The 21,270-nt window shown below is 44.5% G+C and overlaps 9 protein-coding genes and 1 pseudogene across 13 annotated transcripts; 4 read left to right on the top strand and 6 right to left on the bottom strand.

Annotated features, from left to right (window-relative positions):
• Positions 1–35: 35 nt before the first annotated feature.
• glo (glorund) lies at positions 36–3,004 on the bottom strand. The gene is made up of 6 exons (XM_069056503.1): positions 2,850–3,004; positions 2,538–2,796; positions 2,339–2,479; positions 1,919–2,057; positions 729–1,134; positions 36–679 (listed from the first exon to the last, which is right to left on the bottom strand). The coding sequence occupies exons 2-6, from the start codon at positions 2,788–2,790 to the stop codon at positions 455–457; spliced, it is 1,164 nt and encodes a 387-aa protein (XP_068912604.1). The 5' UTR covers positions 2,791–2,796; positions 2,850–3,004; the 3' UTR covers positions 36–454.
• Positions 3,005–3,153: 149 nt separating this feature from the next.
• On the top strand, positions 3,154–3,992 carry ND-SGDH (NADH dehydrogenase (ubiquinone) SGDH subunit). Its single transcript, XM_069056524.1, has 4 exons — positions 3,154–3,337; positions 3,393–3,604; positions 3,656–3,762; positions 3,812–3,992. The coding sequence occupies exons 1-4, from the start codon at positions 3,292–3,294 to the stop codon at positions 3,948–3,950; spliced, it is 504 nt and encodes a 167-aa protein (XP_068912625.1). The 5' UTR covers positions 3,154–3,291; the 3' UTR covers positions 3,951–3,992.
• Positions 3,993–4,033: 41 nt separating this feature from the next.
• LOC138137187 (polyadenylate-binding protein 1 pseudogene) lies at positions 4,034–6,043 on the top strand (annotated as a pseudogene).
• A 32-nt stretch (positions 6,044–6,075) lies between these two features.
• Positions 6,076–7,080, bottom strand: LOC138137203 (protein TEX261). Of its 2 annotated transcripts, XM_069056521.1 has the most exons (5): positions 6,911–7,077; positions 6,780–6,859; positions 6,511–6,732; positions 6,361–6,463; positions 6,076–6,303 (listed from the first exon to the last, which is right to left on the bottom strand). In XM_069056521.1, the coding sequence occupies exons 1-5, from the start codon at positions 6,978–6,980 to the stop codon at positions 6,191–6,193; spliced, it is 588 nt and encodes a 195-aa protein (XP_068912622.1). In that variant the 5' UTR covers positions 6,981–7,077; the 3' UTR covers positions 6,076–6,190. The 2 variants fall into 2 exon arrangements, with proteins under 2 accessions (XP_068912622.1, XP_068912620.1); XM_069056519.1 differs by having other exon boundaries at positions 6,076–6,463; positions 6,911–7,080.
• A 308-nt stretch (positions 7,081–7,388) lies between these two features.
• LOC138137201 (mitochondrial protein C2orf69 homolog) lies at positions 7,389–8,435 on the bottom strand. Its single transcript, XM_069056517.1, is given in 3 exon segments — positions 7,389–7,670; positions 7,722–8,247; positions 8,295–8,435. Coding segments are annotated over 3 exon segments (885 nt in total). The 3' UTR covers positions 7,389–7,452.
• Positions 8,309–10,063, bottom strand: LOC138137197 (potassium channel subfamily K member 15). 2 transcript variants are annotated; one of them, XM_069056513.1, is made up of 2 exons: positions 8,512–10,063; positions 8,309–8,449 (listed from the first exon to the last, which is right to left on the bottom strand). In XM_069056513.1, exon 1 carries the CDS (start codon positions 9,559–9,561, stop codon positions 8,554–8,556), a length of 1,008 nt encoding a protein of 335 aa, XP_068912614.1. In that variant the 5' UTR covers positions 9,562–10,063; the 3' UTR covers positions 8,309–8,449; positions 8,512–8,553. The 2 variants fall into 2 exon arrangements, with proteins under 2 accessions (XP_068912614.1, XP_068912615.1); XM_069056514.1 differs by having other exon boundaries at positions 8,318–8,449; positions 8,529–10,063.
• A 138-nt stretch (positions 10,064–10,201) lies between these two features.
• LOC138137188 (uncharacterized) lies at positions 10,202–15,228 on the top strand. Of its 2 annotated transcripts, XR_011161617.1 has the most exons (8): positions 10,202–10,485; positions 10,538–11,667; positions 11,724–11,775; positions 11,829–12,004; positions 12,564–12,781; positions 12,929–14,143; positions 14,197–14,308; positions 14,360–15,228. XR_011161617.1 is itself a non-coding variant. In XM_069056499.1 (6 exons), exons 1-6 carry the CDS (start codon positions 10,429–10,431, stop codon positions 13,018–13,020), a joined length of 1,725 nt encoding a protein of 574 aa, XP_068912600.1. In that variant the 5' UTR covers positions 10,202–10,428; the 3' UTR covers positions 13,021–15,228. The 2 variants fall into 2 exon arrangements, 1 of the variants encoding a protein (XP_068912600.1); XM_069056499.1 differs by having other exon boundaries at positions 12,929–15,228.
• MagR (Iron-sulfur cluster assembly 1 homolog MagR) lies at positions 13,027–13,689 on the bottom strand. Of its 2 annotated transcripts, XM_069056527.1 has the most exons (4): positions 13,547–13,689; positions 13,441–13,494; positions 13,313–13,388; positions 13,027–13,264 (listed from the first exon to the last, which is right to left on the bottom strand). In XM_069056527.1, the coding sequence occupies exons 1-4, from the start codon at positions 13,628–13,630 to the stop codon at positions 13,086–13,088; spliced, it is 393 nt and encodes a 130-aa protein (XP_068912628.1). In that variant the 5' UTR covers positions 13,631–13,689; the 3' UTR covers positions 13,027–13,085. The 2 variants fall into 2 exon arrangements, with proteins under 2 accessions (XP_068912628.1, XP_068912627.1); XM_069056526.1 differs by having other exon boundaries at positions 13,027–13,388.
• Positions 15,229–15,386: 158 nt separating the features above from the next.
• Sur-8 (leucine-rich repeat protein shoc-2) lies at positions 15,387–18,286 on the bottom strand. Its single transcript, XM_069056500.1, has 2 exons — positions 17,798–18,286; positions 15,387–17,734 (listed from the first exon to the last, which is right to left on the bottom strand). The coding sequence occupies exon 2, from the start codon at positions 17,690–17,692 to the stop codon at positions 15,974–15,976; it is 1,719 nt and encodes a 572-aa protein (XP_068912601.1). The 5' UTR covers positions 17,693–17,734; positions 17,798–18,286; the 3' UTR covers positions 15,387–15,973.
• A 518-nt stretch (positions 18,287–18,804) lies between these two features.
• LOC138137199 (ELMO domain-containing protein 2) lies at positions 18,805–19,983 on the top strand. The gene has a single exon (XM_069056516.1). It carries the CDS (start codon positions 18,929–18,931, stop codon positions 19,862–19,864), a length of 936 nt encoding a protein of 311 aa, XP_068912617.1. The 5' UTR covers positions 18,805–18,928; the 3' UTR covers positions 19,865–19,983.
• Positions 19,984–21,270: the final 1,287 nt, after the last annotated feature.

The raw sequence follows: 21,270 nt of genomic DNA on the forward strand, positions 1-21,270 counted from the left end.
TGTCCGGGCCCCAGGACTCGAAAAAAAAAGTAGAATCGTGTTCAAATTTAATTACTAAAAATTATAGCATTATATAAAACTGCTTTTAAGATATATTACATTAGTAACGTCATCTTTAAACTTAAAATGGATGGTACATAGATTCGGGACGTCTTTTGCGGACGTCCCTCGATTGCTATTGACAGATCCATCGCCTGTGGCGCCACCGCAAACCCAACTCGGAACCCAAAATTCGCAGACACAGCCTATGTGGAAACGGAAATTTTGTTGCAACAAAATCGATCACTCTGGCATCGGTGACGTATTGTACGCTTGACTGAACACAATACAAAAATAACCTGATGCGATTTAAGTAAAAAAATATATCCCTAGATAGATAAATAAGTCTTTGTTAACGTACGGTAGAAAAAAAATTATTACTAATGGCATGGTGAACGTAAGTCTAGAATAATGATTACATCCGCCTCCTGCCCGAATTCCCGTAACCCGAGGAGCCGTTGTCGCTGCCGGCCGAGTTCAAGAAAAGCTCGATGTAGCGGTGCTGCATGTGTCCCTTATCCTTGCTCATGGCCCGCATAGCGTCGTCGTGCGAGGCGAACTCCACGTCGGCCTCGCCCGAGGCCCTCCCGGTGTGGTCTTGCAGCAGGCGCACGTTGATCGGGACGATCGGCTTGAAGAACTGCAACAAAACATCAGACGGGGACTGCGAGAGACGGGCGTTCCCTCACGTCAGCAATATCCGCTGCCGTGGCCTTGAACGGGAGCCCCCTCATGTGGACGCAGTGCAAGTTCCCCGAGTTCCTGTCGCCCGTCTGGTTGGACTCCCCCCACGAGTCGATCTCGTACGGGCTGCGCCCCCCTCCTCTCGACTCGCTCCCGTTGTGGTTGTTCCCGATCCAGTTGGACGACGATCTGTCGTAGTTGTTGTAGTCGGAGGAGTTGTTGGAGAAGTTTGCCCCCTTGAAGTTGCGCGAACCTCTCGACTGGAACCGGTTCGAGTTGCCGAACCTGTCGCCTCTGTCATACGGGCTCGGCCGGGAGTTGTACATTCCGGAGTTGGAACCGCCGCGCCGGTTCGAGTAGCCCAACACGCTGTTCACTTCGGACAAGCTGCTACGAAAGATTTCGATGTATCTGGGGAGAAAACACCAAAATAAACAGATAGTGGGGTGGGCGACGATTTCGTCACTGACTTAAAGCGATTCATTTCGGTGAAAGAGAATTTTAAATGTGATTTCCTGCAGAAGGCACTTAAAATGGAAACATTGCAACGCCGCGAAAGGAATTGCAAGAACATCTTAAGCACCTTCCTGCAGGCTGACGCTATTAACAAGTTTTTTGTACAAACTGAGTGAGCAAGCAGGACGTCTTATTTACCGATTTTTTTTTTCAAACAAATATTGATTTATTTATATCAAATAGTAAAATATATTTATCAAATTTCTACTAACTACTATTTAGAGGACACGTTTTAGTTTGTTTGGTCATCCATTTACATCAAAACTTTTAACTGAACAACCTAGTCTTTGTGTGACGTCACATTGAGGAAAAAACTTTTTTTGTAAACAAATCAAAATGTTGGGCCAAAAATTAGAAAAGACCAAACCTTACCCCACTTTTCAAAATCTACAGCGTTAAAATTTGAGTTCTGAACGGCGCCGAGATCTACTAAAAAAAATTTTCAATTTTTTTTGTGCCATTTGTCAAAGCTCAAATTTTTCCAACAAATAAAAGAATAGAAATTTCTGACTTATCTCTTCAGCAACTTACCTTGAATGGTGCTTCTGTTGCATTTACGCCGTCGTAACATTTTTTGTCTACTCGGGAAAATGCAACAGAACCACGATTTTTTTTAAATGATACGACAATCAGTCGTGTGGAAAAAAAGGAGGATAGCCCTTTCCCTCCCATACCCCACCTGTGTCCAATTTTTTCCCGATGTTTCAGCAGAGCTTTCTCTGCCACTTCTTTGTTTACAAATTGAACGTAAGCCTCCCCAGAACTCCGCCCTGAGTAGTCTGTCAGAAGAGTAATTCCGTTGGGCACTATCTCCAACCCTACCCAAATAACCCAATCAACCCTTGAACTCAACAGTTTTTTATAATATCTCAAAATAAATCTAAATTTGTGTACATCTGCACCCTTTCCCAACAGAAAATTATTGATCACAATGTGTACTTTTTTTTAATGATGCAATTATTTCCTGTTGCTCTGAGGTTACTCAATACCCGCGAGAACGTCACTGTTTCGATTTGTCGCAAAAATGATGCACCAGTGACCCTCTCAAGAGTATTTTTTTTTCTGATAGTTTAATGACCTTGAGGTGGATGACTGGTACCTGTGAAAAACTGCGCGATTTCTTCTTTTGAACACCCGAACGGTAATCCTCTCAGTCGGACGCAGCCGTCGTCGTTGATCCCGTAAGTGGGACCTGACCTTTTTATCACCCAATCCATCTCAGCCTTGTTGACTTTAAATACTGACAAACACGAACAAACCTGTCACTTCCATTCATCATTTAATCCCCGCTCGCTTACCTTCTATGTATCTGCTACCGATGTGTTCCCTATCTTTGTGCAACGCACAGTTCAAATCTTCTTCACTTTCAAACTCTACAAAAGCTTCGCCACTGGGCCTACCTTCTCGTGACGAAGTCATGTGAACGCCTTGTTTGCCATCTAACACTTTACAATTCTTGAAAAACTTTAGAATGTCGTCGTTGGTCGCCGACCATGGCAAACCCCGCAACTTGACGATGTAACCTTCGTCGTGATCACCACTCATCGACATGGTTATCTGCCAATATATATTTTACACCTTCATCGAGAAAACTCGAATACAACACGTACCGTATTTAATTTGAAACCTTTCTAACGAATAACGATATCTTCCGCAAGAAATGCGATTTGTAAAGGGCTTACCTTTCCGATACAAAATGGCGAAAACAAAAGTAACACTCACGCACGCCAATCTAAAGACACTCAAAATAAAAACCATTAAATGTGGACACTCTGAAAAATGTAAAATATTCAATTCGGGAATGATCAATCGATTAATTCAAATTTACGAAAGCTTTGTTGGTCATTCCTGTAATTGTTAAAATATAAATTACTTTAATTCAAAGGGTTGAGAAAAATATAACGAGAATACGTTCAAATAGTTGGTAGCACTGCGGTTATGTCATTTTTGTCAATTGTCAATTCCAATATTTTTAATAACAAAAATAATTAATAAAGTAGTCGCAGCGTAGTGAAGATATAATACAATTAGTTACATTATCACAGTACCATAATGATTTTCAGCAAGTTGAAACCGTTGTTGAGTCAGCGCATCATAGGTGATGTCCAGGGGGGCTGTTATATAACTGCATTGTTGACGTTTTTCTGCTTTAGGGCTGCACAGACCGATGTCGGAACACCGGGTGTTTCCTATGCAGCCTTCCAGGTGGCAATGGAACAAATTCAAAGATATGTTCCAATTCTATGTAATGCTGGGTGTCATACCTTTAGGTCTGATCACTTTATATGCTAACGTTTTTGTGGGTCCTGCCACGCTTTCGGAGATACCCGAGGATTATACCCCAAAATATTGGGAGTATTACAGGGTACTAACTTTCCATTATATGGTCAGAGTAATTTTGAATGACAAGTTTTAGCATCCCATCACTCGATTTATTGCCAGATACATATTGACTAATCCACAACAAGAGTATGAAAAATATTTGTCTTTTATATTTATGGAACAGGAGAAAAAACAACTGAGGTGTGTTGGAGGCGTCAATTTGCGCTTTTTTAAATTGTGGTTGTTTTAGGATGGTTGCGAATGCTGTGAAGCAGAAAATCGCAGAAAGACGCGACTATCAGGCTTACTATTACAGACCGGTGATGGCGAAATATCACAGGATTTCACGTGAGGCCTTTGAATATGTGGATTCGATTCGTGGAGACTAATTTGGATGTAAATAATTTAGTCTAATAAAGGTAGTTACGTTAGGACATATTTTAGTGTGCGCGCATGCGCGCGTGATCAGCAACCCATGAAACAAAAATTGTCTTCCCGCGTTACTAGGGCGGCAAAAACAACAATTTTATTTCTGCAAAAATCAAAAAAATAAAATCGAATAGTATTAAGTACTGGGTTATATTTTAAGTTGAACAGTGACAAAGCTAGTAAATTACAAGAAGAATGACCTCCCGCCAAGGAATTTTATTTCCGCTGACATCTCTCTACGTTGGTGACCTCCACCCTGATGTGACCGAGGCCCTCCTGTACGAGAAATTCTCCCCCGCGGGCCAGATCCTCTCGTTGAGGGTGTGCCGCGACTCCAGAACCAAGCAATCCCTCGGCTACGCTTATGTGAATTTTAGCCAGACCATCGAGGCGGAGCGCGTGCTGGACACGATGAACTTCGACCTGCTGAAGGGCAAGCCGATCCGAATCATGTGGAGCCAAAGGGACCCCTCGCTGCGCAAGTCCGGCATCGGCAACGTGTTCATCAAGAACCTGGACAAGAGCATCGATAACAAGGCCATGTACGACACCTTCTCCGCCTTCGGGAACATTTTGAGCTGCAAGGTGGCCACCGACGAGGACGGTCTTTCAAAGGGCCACGGCTTCGTCCACTTCGAGAACGTGGAGGCGGCCAACAAGGCCATCGAGAAGGTGAACGGGATGCTGCTGAACGGCAAGAAGGTCTACGTGGGCAAGTTCATCCCGCGGGTGGAGCGCGAGCGCGAGATCGGCGAGAAGGCCAAGAAGTACACCAACGTGTACGTGAAGAACTTCGGGCGCAACCTGAACCAGGAGCAGCTGCACGAGCTCTTCAAGAAGTACGGCAAGATAACCTCGTGCGTGGTGATGAAGAACCCCGACGGCACCTCCAAGGGCTTCGGGTTCATCGCCTTCGAGGACCCCCAAGCCGCCGAGAAAGCCGTCGTCGAGATGAACAACTTCGAGGTGAACGGGTGCAACCTGTACGTGGGCCGCGCCCAGAAGAAGTCCGAGCGCGTCAAAGAACTGAAGAAGTGCTACGAGCAGATGAAGCTGGAGCGGTACAACCGCATCCAAGGCGCCAACGTCTACATCAAGAACCTGGACGACTCGTTCGACAACGAGCGCCTGCGCAAAGAGTTCTCCACGTTCGGGTCCATCACCTCGGCCAAAGTGATGATGGAGGCGGGCCGGAGCAAGGGCTTCGGCTTCGTCTGCTACACCACCCCCGAGGAGGCCGCCAAGGCCATCTCCGAGATGGACGGTCGCATGATCGGCAACAAGCCGATCTACGTGGCGCTGGCGCAGCGGTACGAGGACCGCAGGGCGTACTTGAGCGCCCAATGCATGCAGCGCATCCGCCACCAGACCATGTCGCCGCCCCTGACCACGCCCCAGTTCCTCATCCCCACCATCCCGCAGGGGCCCAGGTTCTACAACCACATGGCGCAGATCCGCCCCACGCCGCGCTGGACCACCCAGAACCTGCCCAGATTGAACGGGACCTACAACCTGCCCATCCTCCCGGCCACGGCGTACAGGTCGACGTCCCGACCCTCCATCCAGATCAACAACGCGCGCAACAACGTCCACGCGAGGCCCATCACGGGACAGCAGGTGCCCATCTCGCGACCCAACAGCAAGTACACCGCCAACACGCCCATGGTGCGACCCATCAACGTCTCGCTGGGGAACGGCGGCGACTCCACCAACAACACCGTCTGCAGCTCCGACGACAAGAGAATGCTGGGAGAGAGGATGTACAGAGTGATCGAAAAAACTTACCCGGAGATCGCCGGAAAAATCACGGGGATGCTCCTGGAAATCGACATAAGTGAACTAAAGACTTTGGTGAACAATCAGGACTCGCTCAAGGCCAAAGTGGAGGAGGCTGTGGCGGTTCTGCAGGCCCACCAAGCCAACAAAGGGCTTACAGTGCAAGATTAAATCGTTTTACAGGTTTTAATTAATTTAAAATGTTTAAAAAAAGTTCTATTGTGGCTTTACCTTATGTATTAACTGTTAACAATTAAAGATAGATTTTCATTTTTTACGTCACGTGTGTCGGCGCAATTAAACCGGAAATAATAAAAATAGGATGTATTGTAAAATCCTAACAACAAATAACGTACATAATAAATAATCAGTTGGTCAGGAGGGTCAAATTCGTGGCCGCTACTGATTAAAAATAGAGTAGGAATCAGAAGATTTTTTTGGTTCGTACTGGCAACAGCGACTCTTTTGCATAATTGAAAAAAGTGAGCAGCCCATATTTTCTCTTTTTCGAGAAGTAATTGGATACGACGTCTGCATCTAAAAAACAAAGTAAATTGCGACGTTCAAAATTGACAAAAATAAAATCATAGGTACCGCTTTGTTCCGTTATTGTGGGTAGAACACTGTCATTTGCTGACAAGGACACAAACAAAGCAAAAGGTACTAGCCACAGCCACAGGACGAAATACGCCACGACCTGGAACACTTGGTTGGTTAAAAAATAAACGGTGTGACGGAACGTACCTCCGAAAATACGTAATGAACCGCCGCGAAATACTGGAACGCGAAGTAATGATTCAGGACTAGAAGAATGACAGCTGCCACAAACTCAAGAGAGATGAGAGAGACGCACGGGAAATGTCTGAGTATGCAAAAGTGGGATATTTGGGCTAGAATCCCGAATCCTACCATGTGAGTCGGGAAATTCTCGAACAACCACAAGAGAAGATAGAGCACTGTCACAGCCTGGAACTAGTTGGTGAGGCAGTTTTTGGGGAGAAATCCAAACTTACCGTGTTTGTCCACCAAATGCATTTTTTCGCGATGCTGGAATACTCTTCGACTAGTTCGGCGAGGTAGTAAAGGCCTGCGGCTAAAATTCGAACGGTTTTAGGTTATGTTTCGAAGTTTCACAAACACGCACCTATTGCTATCGTGATAAAAATTAGTTGTACTATTATTGCCAAATAGCTAATATACGTTAAAAACCACATCGTAACAACGCTTTAATTTAATTTTCATGATATTACAGGAATTTGTATCAGTCACTATCAGCTGTTGCGACATTGGCAATGTTGCGATTTGTCCATCCTTGTCTGGTGCACACGATCGCGCGGGGTAGACAAAAATGGCAATATTTACGGTTACCACCCGCAGAAAACGAAAATTTAAATAGGTTAATTATTTTCTCGACGATTGAGTAAATTTCCTTGTTTATTACCGTGAAAAACAAGGTTCTGTAATATAACTCTAATAAAAAGCACTTGAAATAGTTTTTTTTTTCCTGATCCGAGACCGAGACATTTATAACTGGCCACCAGCACAAAACCAAAATTTTAACAAAGAAATTAGTTTTTGGGTGATTACGCAAATTTCCTCGTTTATTTCCTGTAAAAACCTGGTTGTGCAATAAAACGCGTGTTTTATTTTATTATTTTACAATATCAATGACATAAATTTGACAGTTCAAGGCCCATCTGAGATGGAGTCTCTTTTGTGGAACTCGTTCAAAATACTGAAATGCTGGAAAATACTCGGAGGTAAATCTGGACAGTGCACGTGACGTTGAATTGGCGCTTTGAAATTGCACAACGTGTTATAAAAAATCTTCTCTTCCCTCCTGATCCACGGTCGTCGATCATCCTGTATCTGATATGGAGAAACATGTACATGCACGTTGATCCCTAAAAACGATCGATGATGAACGTCTTAGACAAGTCGACAAGTCCCCTTACCAAAACCCGCCAAAGTTTCTAGGAGCGACTTGGACGTCACCCACGTGTTCTTACCCCCACTGTGCCCCCCATCCAACCAGTACATGTCCTTGATCCGCGAAATGATACCGTTCTTGCTACCGAGAGCGTGAAACTCGTAGAGGAACTGGTTGAGGACGACGCAACCCTTGCTGAACCCGACCAGAGTCAAGCCTCGCTCGTTGGCGGGAGTTTTCGCTTGAGCGGCGACGCTCTCCAACAATCGTTCCAGATGCTCCAGAGAGTGGTGCATAGGGGTGTGCTCCGGAACGCCGCAGTTGCCGCTAGGGACGAAATTCTCAAAGCAACTGAACGTCTTGTACTCCATCCTGCAAGGCAAGGATCAGGACTAGGATTATGATTATTGGTGATGGTGGTACCTCGAGGGGCGAACCACCACGACGTGCGAGTCCGGAAATGCGGCGCGAAGGATCAAGGCCGTGCTGTTCAGGCTCCAGTTCGTGTAGTTCTTGTTGTCCCGGTGGCTCTTCATGTTTTCGTCGAAGTCCTAAAACGACGAGAGTAAAGGTGACGCTTTCGGCATGCGAGCGGTACCTGGATGTCTCCCCCAAAGTAGACGACGGTTTGTCTGTCATTTTGGAGTCGAGGGGCGCAGTAGAGGAGGTCGTTGGAGCGGTTTTCGTAACCGGAAACGGACAAGAGTTTGAGCGGAGCGGGGTTGTCTTCGTCGATCATGACGCGACTACGATCTGGAATGATTGCCAAGAATAACCAAAAAATACATTTCCAACGTTTCGAAATAAAAATAAACCGGTCACGACACCAAACTGAGTCAATTTGTTAGCGAGCGAGGTCAGCAGTCTTGGTTTTTGTAGCGTCTGCAACACTCCCACATCTTCACTCTCGTGTCTTCGAGGCACTGGCGGAAGTCCTCGCGGAACTCCTCCACTTTCACTCGGACTTCCTCGCGCATCAGGTTGAAACACATCGCGACCAGTCCGAGACCGACGAGGATGTAGATGAAGTTGATGACCAGTTTGGACTCGTTGCCGTTCTCGGAGGCGGTCCCCGGGACGAAGTCCCCGAGTCCCAGCTTGCACAGACTGGTGACGCAGAAGTAGGCGCTGTCGAGGTACGTCCACTTCTCCCACTCTGCGAACATGATGGCTCCGGTGAGGACGTAGGCGCCGATCACCCAGAGGCACGCCGTCGTGGGCACGACGATCCTCCGGTGCAGCTTTTCGCGTTTCCTGGTGCTGCACTCGTACAGCCAAGTGTACACCCACTTGAAGCAGCCGGCGAGGATCTCGCCCATGTTGAGGAAGTACAAGACGTAGAGCGGGATCCCGATGACGGCGTAGACCACCGTGGCGAACTTCCCCCAGCTGGTGCGCGGCACCAAGTTCCCGTACCCGATCATGGTGATGATGCTCAAAGAGAACATGAGCGCGGCGGGGAACGTCCACATCTGCCTGGCGTCCCGCCCGTCGTAACCCTTCTTGATGATGATGACCATCTCGTTCTGGAAGCTGCGAAGCTTCTCGTTGGTGTCCAGGTAGAAGGCGGTCTTGTTGAAGACGTTGTTGTCGCGCGCCACGTGCCACAGCTGGCTCGTGTAGTTGCTCCGGATCTCGTCGACGCGCTCGATCGTGGTGTCGTTGAAGGCGGCCTCGATCCTGCTGAAGCCCACGGCGCCGATCAGGGTGTAGCACACCACCAGCGCCCCCACGCCCACCTGGGTGCACATGAAAGCGACGAACTTGCGCAAGCAGTCTTTGATTTTCTCGCGGGGGTCCACATCGCTGGTCGAGGACGATTCGTGGCTACGCAAAGAGCCGCGGAAATAGCGACGTCTGTTCATGGCGGCGGTGACTGAACTGTTGGGGAAGAATTCGTGTGCGTCCGATGGTTATTTTTGGACTAGCGTAAACTTGGACGCCTGCCAGGAGGAGCCTCGATTCACTAACGCGATGCGTTTAAGAGAAAGCGATTTCCGTTGGGAAAATTCGACCGGATAACGAGCTGGACCCACGCCAAAAGCGCCACTCGAATTCCGAAGGGGCGACGTGGCGAAGTCCCCCGCATGTGGGCTTGACCAGAACCAGATCCAATCCAGAAAAAACACTACAATCCATTTACAACCTGACTCCTTCCATGACTCGCCGACATTATTTTCATCATTACTCGCACAGCTGTTACGTGCCCACGTAACTTTTAAACACAAGAAATACTTTTTTTGGACACACTGTATACCAAAAAACCAACAACACGAACCGTGATAGGCAACACAAAATACACGTTACAAACATTCGAAATTACTTATAAATATCTATTCTACATCGGCACAGGGGTAATACTAAAGAATTAATTAAATACTGACCGGAAAATTGATGTTTTGCTAACGACAGGTTAACAAATGTCAAAACATAACCTCAATTTTCAGGCCAGTTAAACTACAATATCGTGCACGTACATGTCTCTGTGTGGTGAATTAATTTTGGAAATAATTTTACATACGGGCAGATTCTGGTTTTAAACTTGACGAGTCGCTCTGGTGCCGCAAAATTCATATTTATTTGTCGCAGTTCAAGATTTGACAGGAACGCCACTGTCTGTTGTCTGTCATAATTCAAGGTCGTCTGTTGCCATAGGTTGTAATTTAGTGACAGATTTGACAGTTACAATTTTTAATTTGGATTTGTGAATTTGTAATGTTTTAAATAAAGTTATGGATTCGTTTTATGGCGGTCCTAGGAAGCCTCCGGCGCCACCGGTAATAAATAAGGTGAGTTTTGATTTGTCGTAGTTGAAAAACATTCACGAACGGTTTGAATTAGCTCGAGAGAGTTCCTGCAGTTCCTGAGGTCTCGATGGTGGAGAATGTGTTCTCTGCTTTTAATAAAAGCTCAAAGGGTTGTGATTTTTCGACGAGCAGGCGTCAAAATATGTTAAATTTTGATAAATCAGTTTGTGTTGAAAACGGAGACTCGTTTGCTTTTGCTAAAAAACACGTTAGATTTAAAAAGTCTTGTCCACAACCGATTTTTCAAAAAGAGAATGTGCCCCAAACAGTCAAATCTGTTCCGGATTTGAATGGTAAAACTTTTAGACAGATTTACATGGCAAATGTGCCGGATAGACACTTAGATTTAAGTATTTTTGAATCTCCAAGTAACGATGTGATGGACGGAAACGTGAGCCCTGATTTTTTTCAATTTGACCGTGGTGTAAACAATTCTTGTAACAAGTCTAAACAAGTTGAGTCAAACTCTCGAGCGTGCAACAGACTGTCTCCAATCAGTGAGACAAAAAAATTAAAAAGTATCGAGAATGTGTTACCAGCAAGTCCTAGGATTTGTGATGGGGCGATAGGTCGTGATTATTTTGCCAAAAAGAGAGAAATGTGTGTGGCAAACGAAAGAAATTGTGATAAGAGTGTTCAAAATCGTGTTGAAACTTGCACACAAACGGAACATTTGACTGGCGATAATGTCGGCGCTTTGAACGGTTCTCAAATTGCGCGAAAATGCACCGAAATTGCAACCCCAAGCGACGAACCGACGATCAGAGACTTGTACAAAATAATCCAGCAACAAAACGAGCAGATCATGTTGCTGCAGCGCCAAGTGAACAACTTGAAAACCAGCATCAGACAACCTGAGGTGAATTCAATTGGGGTGGACAGCGCCCCCGACAGACCCTTCATGAAAGAGATCGCGGGGAGCCCCTCCAAAAAGGGAATGTTTTCGTTCGACGTCAAAGCCACGAGCTTCGAGTTCTCCATCCGCCCTCAGCACAAACTGAGAAAACAAAACGACTTTCTTGAGCCCAAAATATGCGAAATCGTGGAGTGCGACGACACCCGCAACAATTCGTTGCGTTTGGACGAGTCTCTCAACGTGAAAGACAGCTACGTCAGCGATGTTCCGAGCATAGAGATCAAGATGGACGAGTATCACAGTTCAGAGTGAGTGTGAGTAAGTTAGGTATGTCGTGGGTTGTACCAGTTGGGTTTGTTTGCAGCGAGGACGAACCACCCGTCAATGTTGGCCTCACGTTTTACCAGGATTTGATGGTAAAAGGGTAAAACGGTGATGAAGTGGTCAGTTTGTTAGTTTTTCGTTTCAGGATCAGGTGAATAATATTTTGAGAAAAGTGCAAAAACAGTCGGAATGTCAAGTGGCGCCCAACAAGAGGGATTTGGCCGGGCAAACCATGAAGGCGGTGAAACAAGCCACGTTGCAGCATTTGAAGGACATCGGGGTCAATTTGGCTCCAATTCAAGAGTCCAGTGAAGTCACGAGGTAGGTATAGAACATAATAATGACCACGATCCGTTCAAAAATGTAGTTTGGGTGATCCCCGCAGAGCGCTAGTGTACCGGCGTTTTTTGGGGATATTGTTTATCTTAAGTTTTTGTCACCGAGAATTTTTGTTGTTCAAATGACATTTTGAATTTGAAGTTAAAAACTTGTTGTTTTTGCTGCTTTGAAATGAAAATCGTGAATTTTTCCCTTATTGTACGTTGTTTTTGTGTTTAGTGTCGTTATTGTTCTTTGTTATATTACGTATTGATCATTATTTAAGCGTGAAGCGCCTGTTTCTTCTGTGTCGGAAATTGGCTCTTTTTCGGAAACATTTTCATAACGCCTTTTTATTAAATGAACAGGTGGGTTATAAAAACACATCAGGTCGTGCTGATGACGTTATGTCAAATATTTTTACATGTTCGTCTACGAGATTTATTTTGACCTTGACACTTATAGCTGCGATGGTTGGTTTACAAATGTTACGTTCTCGCTGGCAAACGCCGTACATCTGTGACGTCAGTTAACGCCAAAAACAATTTCCTGGAAATTTCAGGGAGAGCGAATTGGACGTAGACAATTGCAACCAGTCTGAGATCAGTTGTGCTGTGCAACAACTCTTGATGAAGTATTTGCCTGAGGACAAGTTGGCAAAAGCGATAAACAGACCGGCGCAGCAGAAGCCAAAGCTGAAAGAGAAGTTTAAACCGGCCAATTCGGAGTTTTCTTTCGCCACCCTCCAGTACATGAAAAAATACAACATCATTGATGGAAGTAAGAATTTGTGTACATTTGGGGTCATTATTATCCGTCCACTGTGCAGCGCACATTTTCCGGTGTAATTGGGCGCAGATTTTTTTTATTCGGTGGACGAATAGTAACATAATTTTTTTAAATGATTCAAGTGATTTTTCTGCGCAGGAAAACCTCGAGACGTCCATAAAAAAACGGTACAGGACAACCCCAAAATCCTGGACGTCACAGCGCTGAAGTTGCAACCCAAACTCTTGTAACCAACAGAGATTAGAGTATTTTTATTTTTCTATCTGTACAAATAAATACTACAAAACTACCCACTTCATATATTGAATGATTCTCCACAGCCGCACGTTCCCTTGATGTTAGGATTGTTGAAAACAAATTCTGAACTCAACTTGCTCTCCACATAGTCCATTTCAGTACCTAGCAGCGTGAGTTGCGCTTTTTTATCTATGAACACTCTCACACCATCTTGTATCACTTCTTCATCCATCTTGTCTACAACAGCGAGTCGGTCTAAATCGTACGAGAACCGTCGATACTCACCTTTATTCTCGACGTAATTCAGCGTGTAGGACAAGCCGTTACAACCCCTCTGTTTCACCCCAATCCTCAACCCTATCTGAAACAGATTACATAATATGACTGTGCCAACTCTCGCGACTACTAATTACGCAGTTGTTTTGTCCGTTTAGGATTTGCTTGACGCGGTTTACCGCGGCCGGAGTCTGAAAATGTACACAATAAATTCTCGCGACATAACCTCAAATCGATCATTACCAAAACTAGAGCCGCCCTCGCCGGGGCCAGTTTTCTGTTTTTCATCGCCCTCACGGTCGCCGTCGCGACCACTCGAGTTGCCATTATGTCACTAACTTGCTAATTTTATTTGGTTGCTGGAAAAATTCAAGAATTTTGTGTTACTTTCCGACGAACGTCATTGCTGCCAACGTGGTGACGCAACAACACTAGGATAGGACAGGACCGTACCGGAGCAACACCACCGAGAAATAAGGCCAGATGGCGAAAAAGAAGGCAGTCTGTGACGTCAGCACAAGTAGTCATAACAGCGTGCGCAGAACATTGAGTAAAGCTGGCCAAGCTGGCAAAGCAAATGAGCAAAACGGTGATCTCGTGGTGATTTTAAACCCAAGCGGTGATTTAATAAAGTTCATCTTCACTTATATGTGATTTATATCTTCATATATCATGCCGTTTCGGTGTTGTGCGCCCAACTGTAGGGGAAATTACCCTGGCGGCCCTAAAGTTAGCCTCTTTAATTTTCCAAAAGACAAAGACCTGAAGGCCCGATGGGTGCAAGCGATTAAAAGGCAAGGAGAAAATGGTAAAAGTTTTGTCCCAACTGCATCTTCAAAGGTAAGAACAAATTTTTTTGTGTAACATATCGTGAGTTAAATACACACTTACAGGTGTGTGAACTGCATTTTCATGAGCAGGACATTCTTCGGTTCACAACCATGCATGACGAAAAAACAGGAACGATTTTGAAGGCTCCCCTTAAATATCCTCGACCTGCACCTGGTATTTTTTTAGTGTTATATAAGTATTTAGTTTAAATAAAAAAATCTTTAGGTGCTGTGCCTGTTCACGTCCTCAATAGCCCATCATCATCGGCTGTGCAGAACGACCCGCCTCGAAGAGAGGCTCCCAGTACGAAAAGGGCTCGTTTAGATTCTGAAAATCTCAGCAATGCTATTGCTGCAAGCTTGGAAACACATATAAATTATGAGCAAGCGAAATCTTTCCAATGATGATGATATTGAATCCATACATATGTGGCCAATAATAACGTTCATAGCTGGTTATTGTTCATTTGCATGCAATAAAAAAATAAAATGTCAGTACTGTGAAACGTTTTTCGTTTCTAAGAAAGATGATCTTGTTTTTGAGGAAAGTAATGAAATACCAACGTCTTTCATTACTGCCAAAAATAGAGGGGGTTTACAATATCCCAGTTACGATGTAGTACGCTGCTTTTCAATAATTTATATTATTGTAACAAAATTAATATCGGGGGAATATGAAAAAGATTTTTTGGCTTTAAACCAGCATAAGAACGTAATAGCAAAGCTGGGTTTACCCATTTTGGAAAATCAGGATATTTTTCTTGGACATCAATGTTCTAAACATAATAAAACTCTAATATTTAAGCATATAGTAAGTTGTAGTGTAAATACTCTTTTAAATAATTATGTTCGAAACAAAAATGATGTTATTGTAAGAAAAAATATGCCTCAATGTAAAAGAGTCAAACCTACTTAATGTATGGACTATCTCAATAAAAATTTGTTGCAAACACCGTTCTTAACACTAGCCTAAAATACAAGTGATGCGTTCTTTTATTCTTGACCATAATTTTGCTTATGGGCCCTTTTTCGGTCAACACCTTAATTGTTATTATGTTTAATCAATATATGAAGTAATAAACTATTTTTCAAGTTTGGCGTTTGTTCGATGATTTGAACTAACCCGCTCAGTCTGCCTTGCCTATATGCGCTAAACGACATCATGACTACTCGTGATGACTCATACTTCACGTCATCAGGCCTTGATTTTCGGTGGTGTTGACCGGAGCAATTCGGAGATCAATAAGTGACACTTTCGAACTTCCAGAAACCTTTATTATCAAATAAAATCACAATTAAATGCTTATCTTTATCCAAAATATATAAATGACTATAGTTGAGACTTGATCCAGTGTTGCTGTTGCTATTGATTGGAAATTCACGTCGCAATAAATTATAAACATAAATAACACAAATATGGATACTTTTAACATTATTTTAAACATTTCCACATATACCTACACTGCGAATAATTGGGTAGGAAAAGAATCTTACGTAAATAAAGTAAAAGGCGTCAGTCAACAAGTCGATCAGGTAAAACAAATAATTTTGACAGTGCGGAGCAAATGAAAATCCGGTGAGTATTCGTACGAATTTTATTGGTAAAATGCGACTGAACCGGTTAAAATGATTGGTTTTAAATAATCCGGCGTAAGTGGAGCTTCAACGTAACCTTCAGCCGATCCGCGAGAGAGGACGGTCGGTACAACACAAAGAACTCTGAACAATTATTCTAAATATAAAGATAATGTCTTTTTTCAACATTGATTAATAACAACTAACAGACACACACTGGTTATGAAATAATTCTGCTCTTTCTATGTTTGTTCTTTGAAGACGATCACATGGCACGATAAGGCCCTTGCATTTTTAAATATTGTATAACAAGCGACGGCCCTCCTGCCACAATCTCGGCAGGAATCTGCGACAGCGGACAATTCTCTATACTCATAATTTGTAGATTTGAACATAACGCCAATTCGAAGGGCAAATTGTGAAGCGAGGGGTTATCGTTCACGTACAAAGACTCTAAATTTTCCAGCGTGCCGATCTCCTCCGGAAGGTAAGCCAGATTGTTTTCGCCGACACTCAAAAAAACTAGATTTGACAGGTGACCAATCGCGCGAGGCAGACACGTCAGCTGATTGCTTTGGACTATCAACCTTTGCAGATCCCTCAAGTAACCGATTTCGTTCGGTAATTGCTCGAGTCGATTCTCCTCCAGGTCCAGCACCCGCAACTTCCTCAAGTTGCCGATGCTGGGCGGGATGCGTCTCAGGAGGTTGTTGGACAAGACCAGCACCTCCAGAGCTTGGAGGGACTGGATGTCGTCGGGTAGCTTCCCCAACTGGTTCGTCCCAAGGTTCAGCTCGACCATGTTGGTCCAGGTGCCGACGTCCAGCGGGAGCGACGTCAGCTGGTTCTCCTTCATGTTCAGCTTGGTCAAGTGCTTGGCGCGCGAGAAGATCCCGTAGGGGATCTTGTCGATCTGGTTGTGCTCCAGGTTGATCGAGTCGACGTTGGTGAACTGCGAGGGCCCCCCGGAGGGGTACGCTGAGAAGTTGTTCCGCGACAGGGTGATGCTCGTCAGCTCGCTCAAGCTCGACAACAACCCCTCGGGCAGCTGCGAGATCGCGTTGCCCTCCACGTTGAACTCGTCCATGTGCCTGCAGTTGCTCAAGGTGGAGGGAATGAAGGCGAGCCTGTTGTACCTCAACCCGAGGCGCGTCAACTGCTGGAGCTCGCCTATCGAGTCGGGGATGTCGAGCAGCTCGTTGTGCTGCAAGTCCAAAGTGGAGAGGTTGGTGCACTGGCCGATCTCCTCGGGGAGGTGCTCCAGGTGGTTGTGCGACACGTCGAACGTGACCAAGTTGACCAGCTGGCCGATCCCGGCCGGCAACTCCTTGATTTTGTTCTCGCGCAAGCTGAGCATCGTCAGCGACGTCAAGAACCGGATCTCGTCGTCGACGTATCTGATGCGGTTGAACCGCAAAAACAGCGTGGTCAACGACGTGATCTTGTACACGACGTCCGGGATATCGTTGAGCTTGTTGTGCCGCAGATCCAGCACCTTCAGCGACTTCAGGCTGAGCAGAGAGTCGGGCAGGCTCGTCAGCGAGTTCTCGCTCAGCGCCAGAGTCTGCAGGTTGGTCAGACACCCGATTTCTAGAGGCAAGTACACCAACTTGTTGCCATACAAGTACAACTCGGACAGGTGGGTCAAATCGCGCACGGTCGGGGGCAGATACGTGATGTTGGACTTGCTCAAGTCCAGCCGCTTCAGACCTTCGTCCCTGCACCGCAGGAACTCTTTAGACACGTCCAGGTCCGCCTGGATCGGCTTGTTCTTCTTGGCCGTCGGTTTGGGCTTGTTGGACTCAGGGTGCTTCACGGTGACGACTTTGGGACGCGTGATGTCGCCGCCCCCGAGCGACCCCGACGAGTATTTCTTCTGCTTGACGCTCTCCAGCACTCCCGACGATTCGGCTTCCGGCATTTCTGTTTCTGGCAGACAAGCGTTCCCCGTGGCAGGCTGAGTCATTCCGCGTCCTTTGACCATTCACTTGGGGCGGTTAGATTTGGGATTGGTGATCGTGAGAAACTGCAAGTGGGGCCAAAAAAATTGTTTTACCGTCTCCTAGTGGCGAACCTTCGCTTTCGTTACCATTTTGTGCGTCTTCTCCGCCGCCATGTCTCGACATTTCCCTCGATCTTGGCTTGGCTCGTGACACTTGAGAGGTTGGAACCACTCGAAATTGAAAACAGCTGCCGGTGCCGCCGCCCTCAAGATAATAAACACAACACAAAACACTGACGCACTCTTTTGTGCACCAACTCCGACGCCCGATCACACAACGGAAATTACGCAAAATGTGAACCGTTTCGATTTTCGCTTTTCGGGTTTTTATCGACGGACGCAACACGGCACAATTTAATTTGTTATTCGTTTTTGTCGAGTCGCGTTGCCATTTTCAGACAGAACTGTCATTTTTTAGGTGCGTTCGTTTGTTCGGTTCTACGCTGGAGCACTTGTCAAATGGACGGAACCATCCGATCGACTCGGAATTATTATTCTGGCGCGGATTCGGATCGATTGTCGTCATTAAAACTTATCACACGCTGCTCGAATTGTTTTAGACATTTTTTCAAGTAAAATGGAAGCGATTCAAAGCTCGTTTCGATGAACGAGACGGAATTGAGGTCAGGGCCGGACTCGGGTACGCTCCGGGGTGATGGGTAGACCTTAGGGGCGCCAATGCGAAACCCAAAAATGTATATTGCATGCGTTGGTGTAACTGTTGCGAAACAACGGCCAAATTATTCTAATCTTATCAAATACTAAATATAATACTTATCAAATATTAAAACGAGTTGTTTTTTAAAACCTTTTTTTTCACTCGATTCTTTAATTTTCTCCTGACGGTAATTTTCCTATGTTTTCTGCTTTTCTTCAACTTGCCTTCCACACGGTTCCTTTATTTTTCTTCGTTTCTACTTAATCTTCATTTATTGGAATTTTATTTTGGCCTTATCTACTTTTCTTGTATATTTTGATGTTATCAATGCTTTTAAAAGGAAAGACTAGTGGAAGAAAAGCAGTAGAAAGAACGGTAAAGCTTAATTATGTTAAATTTGCTTTTTGCACCTCCGCCTCTGGTTCCTCCTTCGAACACTGTCATCTGTCAGCTGTCAATCGGTTGTCATGCCACCATAAACATGTAAACATAACCGATTAATCGAATTGAAGATGTGGGCATTCCCGACGCTTCCATTCTGTTCTTGTTAAACCCCCAAAATGTACATCTTGTGGTGGTGCTTCACGCGTTACCTCCGCCCCATAATCAAGTGGTTCCTGCGAAGGACCACCGGGCTGTGTGAACTGCAGAGGATCTGCTACGGCAAGGTGAGCGGCGCCCCTCGCACCAACTCCGTCGAATACTCCCTGTCCATGTCGAAATCCCCCCAAATCGAGCAACTGCTCTGCCACCTGAACGACGTCAGCGACAACCAGAGGTTCGCGGGGCCCAACCTGAAAGACTTGACCAGCGGGGCCGTCAACACCGTCACACTCGTCAAAAAAATCAACCCGAAAATCCACTTCCAGTTCGTGATCAACTTCGGACAGTGCGTGGAGCAGATCTGGGGGTATAGACAGCTCCTGGCGGAGGTGGAGGAGCTGCGGAAGACGTCGTACGACGCGGATAATTTCACGCACGAACGCAAGTTGTTTGATTTGTGGGAGAAGCTGATGCCGCGGGAGGCGCTCGAGGGCCGGGTCACCAAGCAGTGGCAGTATATCGGATTCCAGGGCGACGACCCTAAGACGGATTTTCGCGGGATGGGGATGTTGGGCTTGGAGAATCTGCTGGCGTTCGCGACGGACTACGGCGAGGCCGCGTCGTACGTGCTGTCGCACTCGCACCATCCGGTTTATGGATACGCGTTCGCGATCGTGGGGATCAATCTGACGAGTTTGGCGTGGACGCTCCTGCGGGAAGGGGACGCCAAGACGTACTTTTACAATATGAGCAAAAATCTACCGACGATTAGACTTTTCCACCAGTTTTACAGCTACTTGTTTTATGAGTTTGACAAGTACTGGATCGAGTGTAAGCCAAAAGACATGATGGAGTTTTCAAATATTAAAGAGAGCTTTGAGAATAATGTTAGGAACGCTTTGCAGGATCCTACAGCCGTGTTTAGGATTAATTTTAGTGTGGACACTATTTAATTGAATTTTTATACTTGTGATACTTTGTGTATGTCTTGTGAAGCAACGAATTCACTGTGTTTGTTAATGCAATAATGTTTTCCACTGATTAAATAAAAATGGGAGGAGGAGAATCGTAATGCATATTTTATTCTGACTCTAACCACTTTATAACAGTTTCCGTAAATTACACGAACATAACCTCAAACTTTACATAATTATTTTTGGGAAGTAAAGAATCAATGAATAATGACATCATAAGTAAATAAAGAAAAGCAAATAAAGAGTCGTTTCTGTAATATAAAAATTTGTAAATTTGATCGGTAGCTAACTAGAGGACCTTGATCATTTCTTTAACCAAACATTTTGAATGCACTAGACCAGACAAAAAAAAAGAGGATTTTTTAAAGATAAGTTACAAAACCTTTGTATTTAGTTACGCCTATATGAAGTTTTTTTAACCACAGGATTTATTATTTAGATCAAAATGTCGGAGTGTCATTGAACACAGTATAAGGTAGGGTCAGTAAATAGCTAATCAATTTCAATTACTTACCTAACTGATGCAAATCGAAGTATTAGTTATGTAATAATTCAAATATGCCACGACAAAAAACTGTTAATGGAGCTTGTGTAAAAGCGTAAGATTTAAAGCTGATCCGTGATCCGTTACCTGTATAGTGCGTTCACAATCGACAGTTCAATGCCAAATTTAAAAAAACACCCGTTACAAATGTTGCGACAAGCAAAGAGTTTTCTTTTGTAAAAGAAACTATTATGAAACCAATGTTGTGATTGTTGTGCGATATTGCGAGAAATGCGGAACCTATAAAAATTCCTGGATGTCAGTTTTTCATTATGCTACAAGTTGTGTAAAAAACTCAATTAGGTAACTAAATTTTTGTAAACTGCGATCTGAATTTTAAATTTCAAAATCAATAAGATTATTCTAATAATGATTTTATATTTACTTTACTATCAAATGGCTAAATAGCATAATGTTATTTGTGTCCATTGTAAGGCACATGACAGAATAAATGTTGGGGAAATTTTTATTTGAGTTCTTTTATAATAAACAGATTGATACATGTTTGAACGACTAACATGAATGTATTGAAAATGCATATAAAGTATTCTGGGTATTTGCCATAATGAGTGCCAAGAATCATTCATATATAAATCCTCTGTAATGAGCAAACTGGTCTGATGTGAGTTTGTTTCTTTGTATATTAATTCCTGGCAACCTAATGGTCCTCATGTGTGCAGAGAACTTCAAAAAGGTGAGCTTGTTTGGTCTTTTCTATAAAAAATTTGTTGGTAAACACAGTGCCCAAACAAACACGAAGTTTAAGCCTTCTTTATTTCTAGAAGATGAATTTTATGGTCGTTTAAAATTCATCTACAATCATTTTTTAAATAATTACGGA

Source organism: Tenebrio molitor, chromosome 8 (genome assembly GCF_963966145.1).
Source record: "Tenebrio molitor chromosome 8, icTenMoli1.1, whole genome shotgun sequence".
NCBI lineage: Eukaryota > Metazoa > Arthropoda > Insecta > Coleoptera > Tenebrionidae > Tenebrio > Tenebrio molitor.

Excerpts from the sequence above, each read along its gene's own strand:
- LOC138137188 (XM_069056499.1), top strand. The coding sequence starts at position 10,429 with ATGGATTCGTTTTATGGCGGTCCTAGGAAGCCTCCGGCGCCACCGGTA. Across the intron at positions 12,005-12,563 it reads GAGTCCAGTGAAGTCACGAG|GGAGAGCGAATTGGACGTAG; the intron begins GTAGGTATAGAA and ends TGGAAATTTCAG. Across the intron at positions 12,782-12,928 it reads ATACAACATCATTGATGGAA|GAAAACCTCGAGACGTCCAT; the intron begins GTAAGAATTTGT and ends TTTTCTGCGCAG.
- Sur-8 (XM_069056500.1), bottom strand. The coding sequence starts at position 17,692 with ATGGTCAAAGGACGCGGAATGACTCAGCCTGCCACGGGGAACGCTTGT.
- ND-SGDH (XM_069056524.1), top strand. The coding sequence starts at position 3,292 with ATGATTTTCAGCAAGTTGAAACCGTTGTTGAGTCAGCGCATCATAG. Across the intron at positions 3,605-3,655 it reads AATATTGGGAGTATTACAGG|CATCCCATCACTCGATTTAT; the intron begins GTACTAACTTTC and ends GACAAGTTTTAG. Across the intron at positions 3,763-3,811 it reads CAGGAGAAAAAACAACTGAG|GATGGTTGCGAATGCTGTGA; the intron begins GTGTGTTGGAGG and ends TGGTTGTTTTAG.
- LOC138137199 (XM_069056516.1), top strand. The coding sequence starts at position 18,929 with ATGTACATCTTGTGGTGGTGCTTCACGCGTTACCTCCGCCCCATAATC.
- MagR (XM_069056526.1), bottom strand. The coding sequence starts at position 13,630 with ATGGCAACTCGAGTGGTCGCGACGGCGACCGTGAGGGCGATGAAAAAC. Across the intron at positions 13,495-13,546 it reads CGAGGGCGGCTCTAGTTTTG|ACTCCGGCCGCGGTAAACCG; the intron begins GTAATGATCGAT and ends GTACATTTTCAG. Across the intron at positions 13,389-13,440 it reads TAAACGGACAAAACAACTGC|ATAGGGTTGAGGATTGGGGT; the intron begins GTAATTAGTAGT and ends AATCTGTTTCAG.
- LOC138137197 (XM_069056513.1), bottom strand. The coding sequence starts at position 9,561 with ATGAACAGACGTCGCTATTTCCGCGGCTCTTTGCGTAGCCACGAATCG.
- glo (XM_069056503.1), bottom strand. The coding sequence starts at position 2,790 with ATGTCGATGAGTGGTGATCACGACGAAGGTTACATCGTCAAGTTGCGG. Across the intron at positions 2,480-2,537 it reads CGGTAGCAGATACATAGAAG|TATTTAAAGTCAACAAGGCT; the intron begins GTAAGCGAGCGG and ends CGTGTTTGTCAG. Across the intron at positions 1,135-1,918 it reads CGGGAAAAAATTGGACACAG|ATACATCGAAATCTTTCGTA; the intron begins GTGGGGTATGGG and ends TTTTCTCCCCAG.
- LOC138137203 (XM_069056519.1), bottom strand. The coding sequence starts at position 6,980 with ATGTGGTTTTTAACGTATATTAGCTATTTGGCAATAATAGTACAACTA. Across the intron at positions 6,733-6,779 it reads GCATTTGGTGGACAAACACG|GCTGTGACAGTGCTCTATCT; the intron begins GTAAGTTTGGAT and ends AACTAGTTCCAG. Across the intron at positions 6,464-6,510 it reads TTCATTACGTATTTTCGGAG|GTCGTGGCGTATTTCGTCCT; the intron begins GTACGTTCCGTC and ends CAAGTGTTCCAG.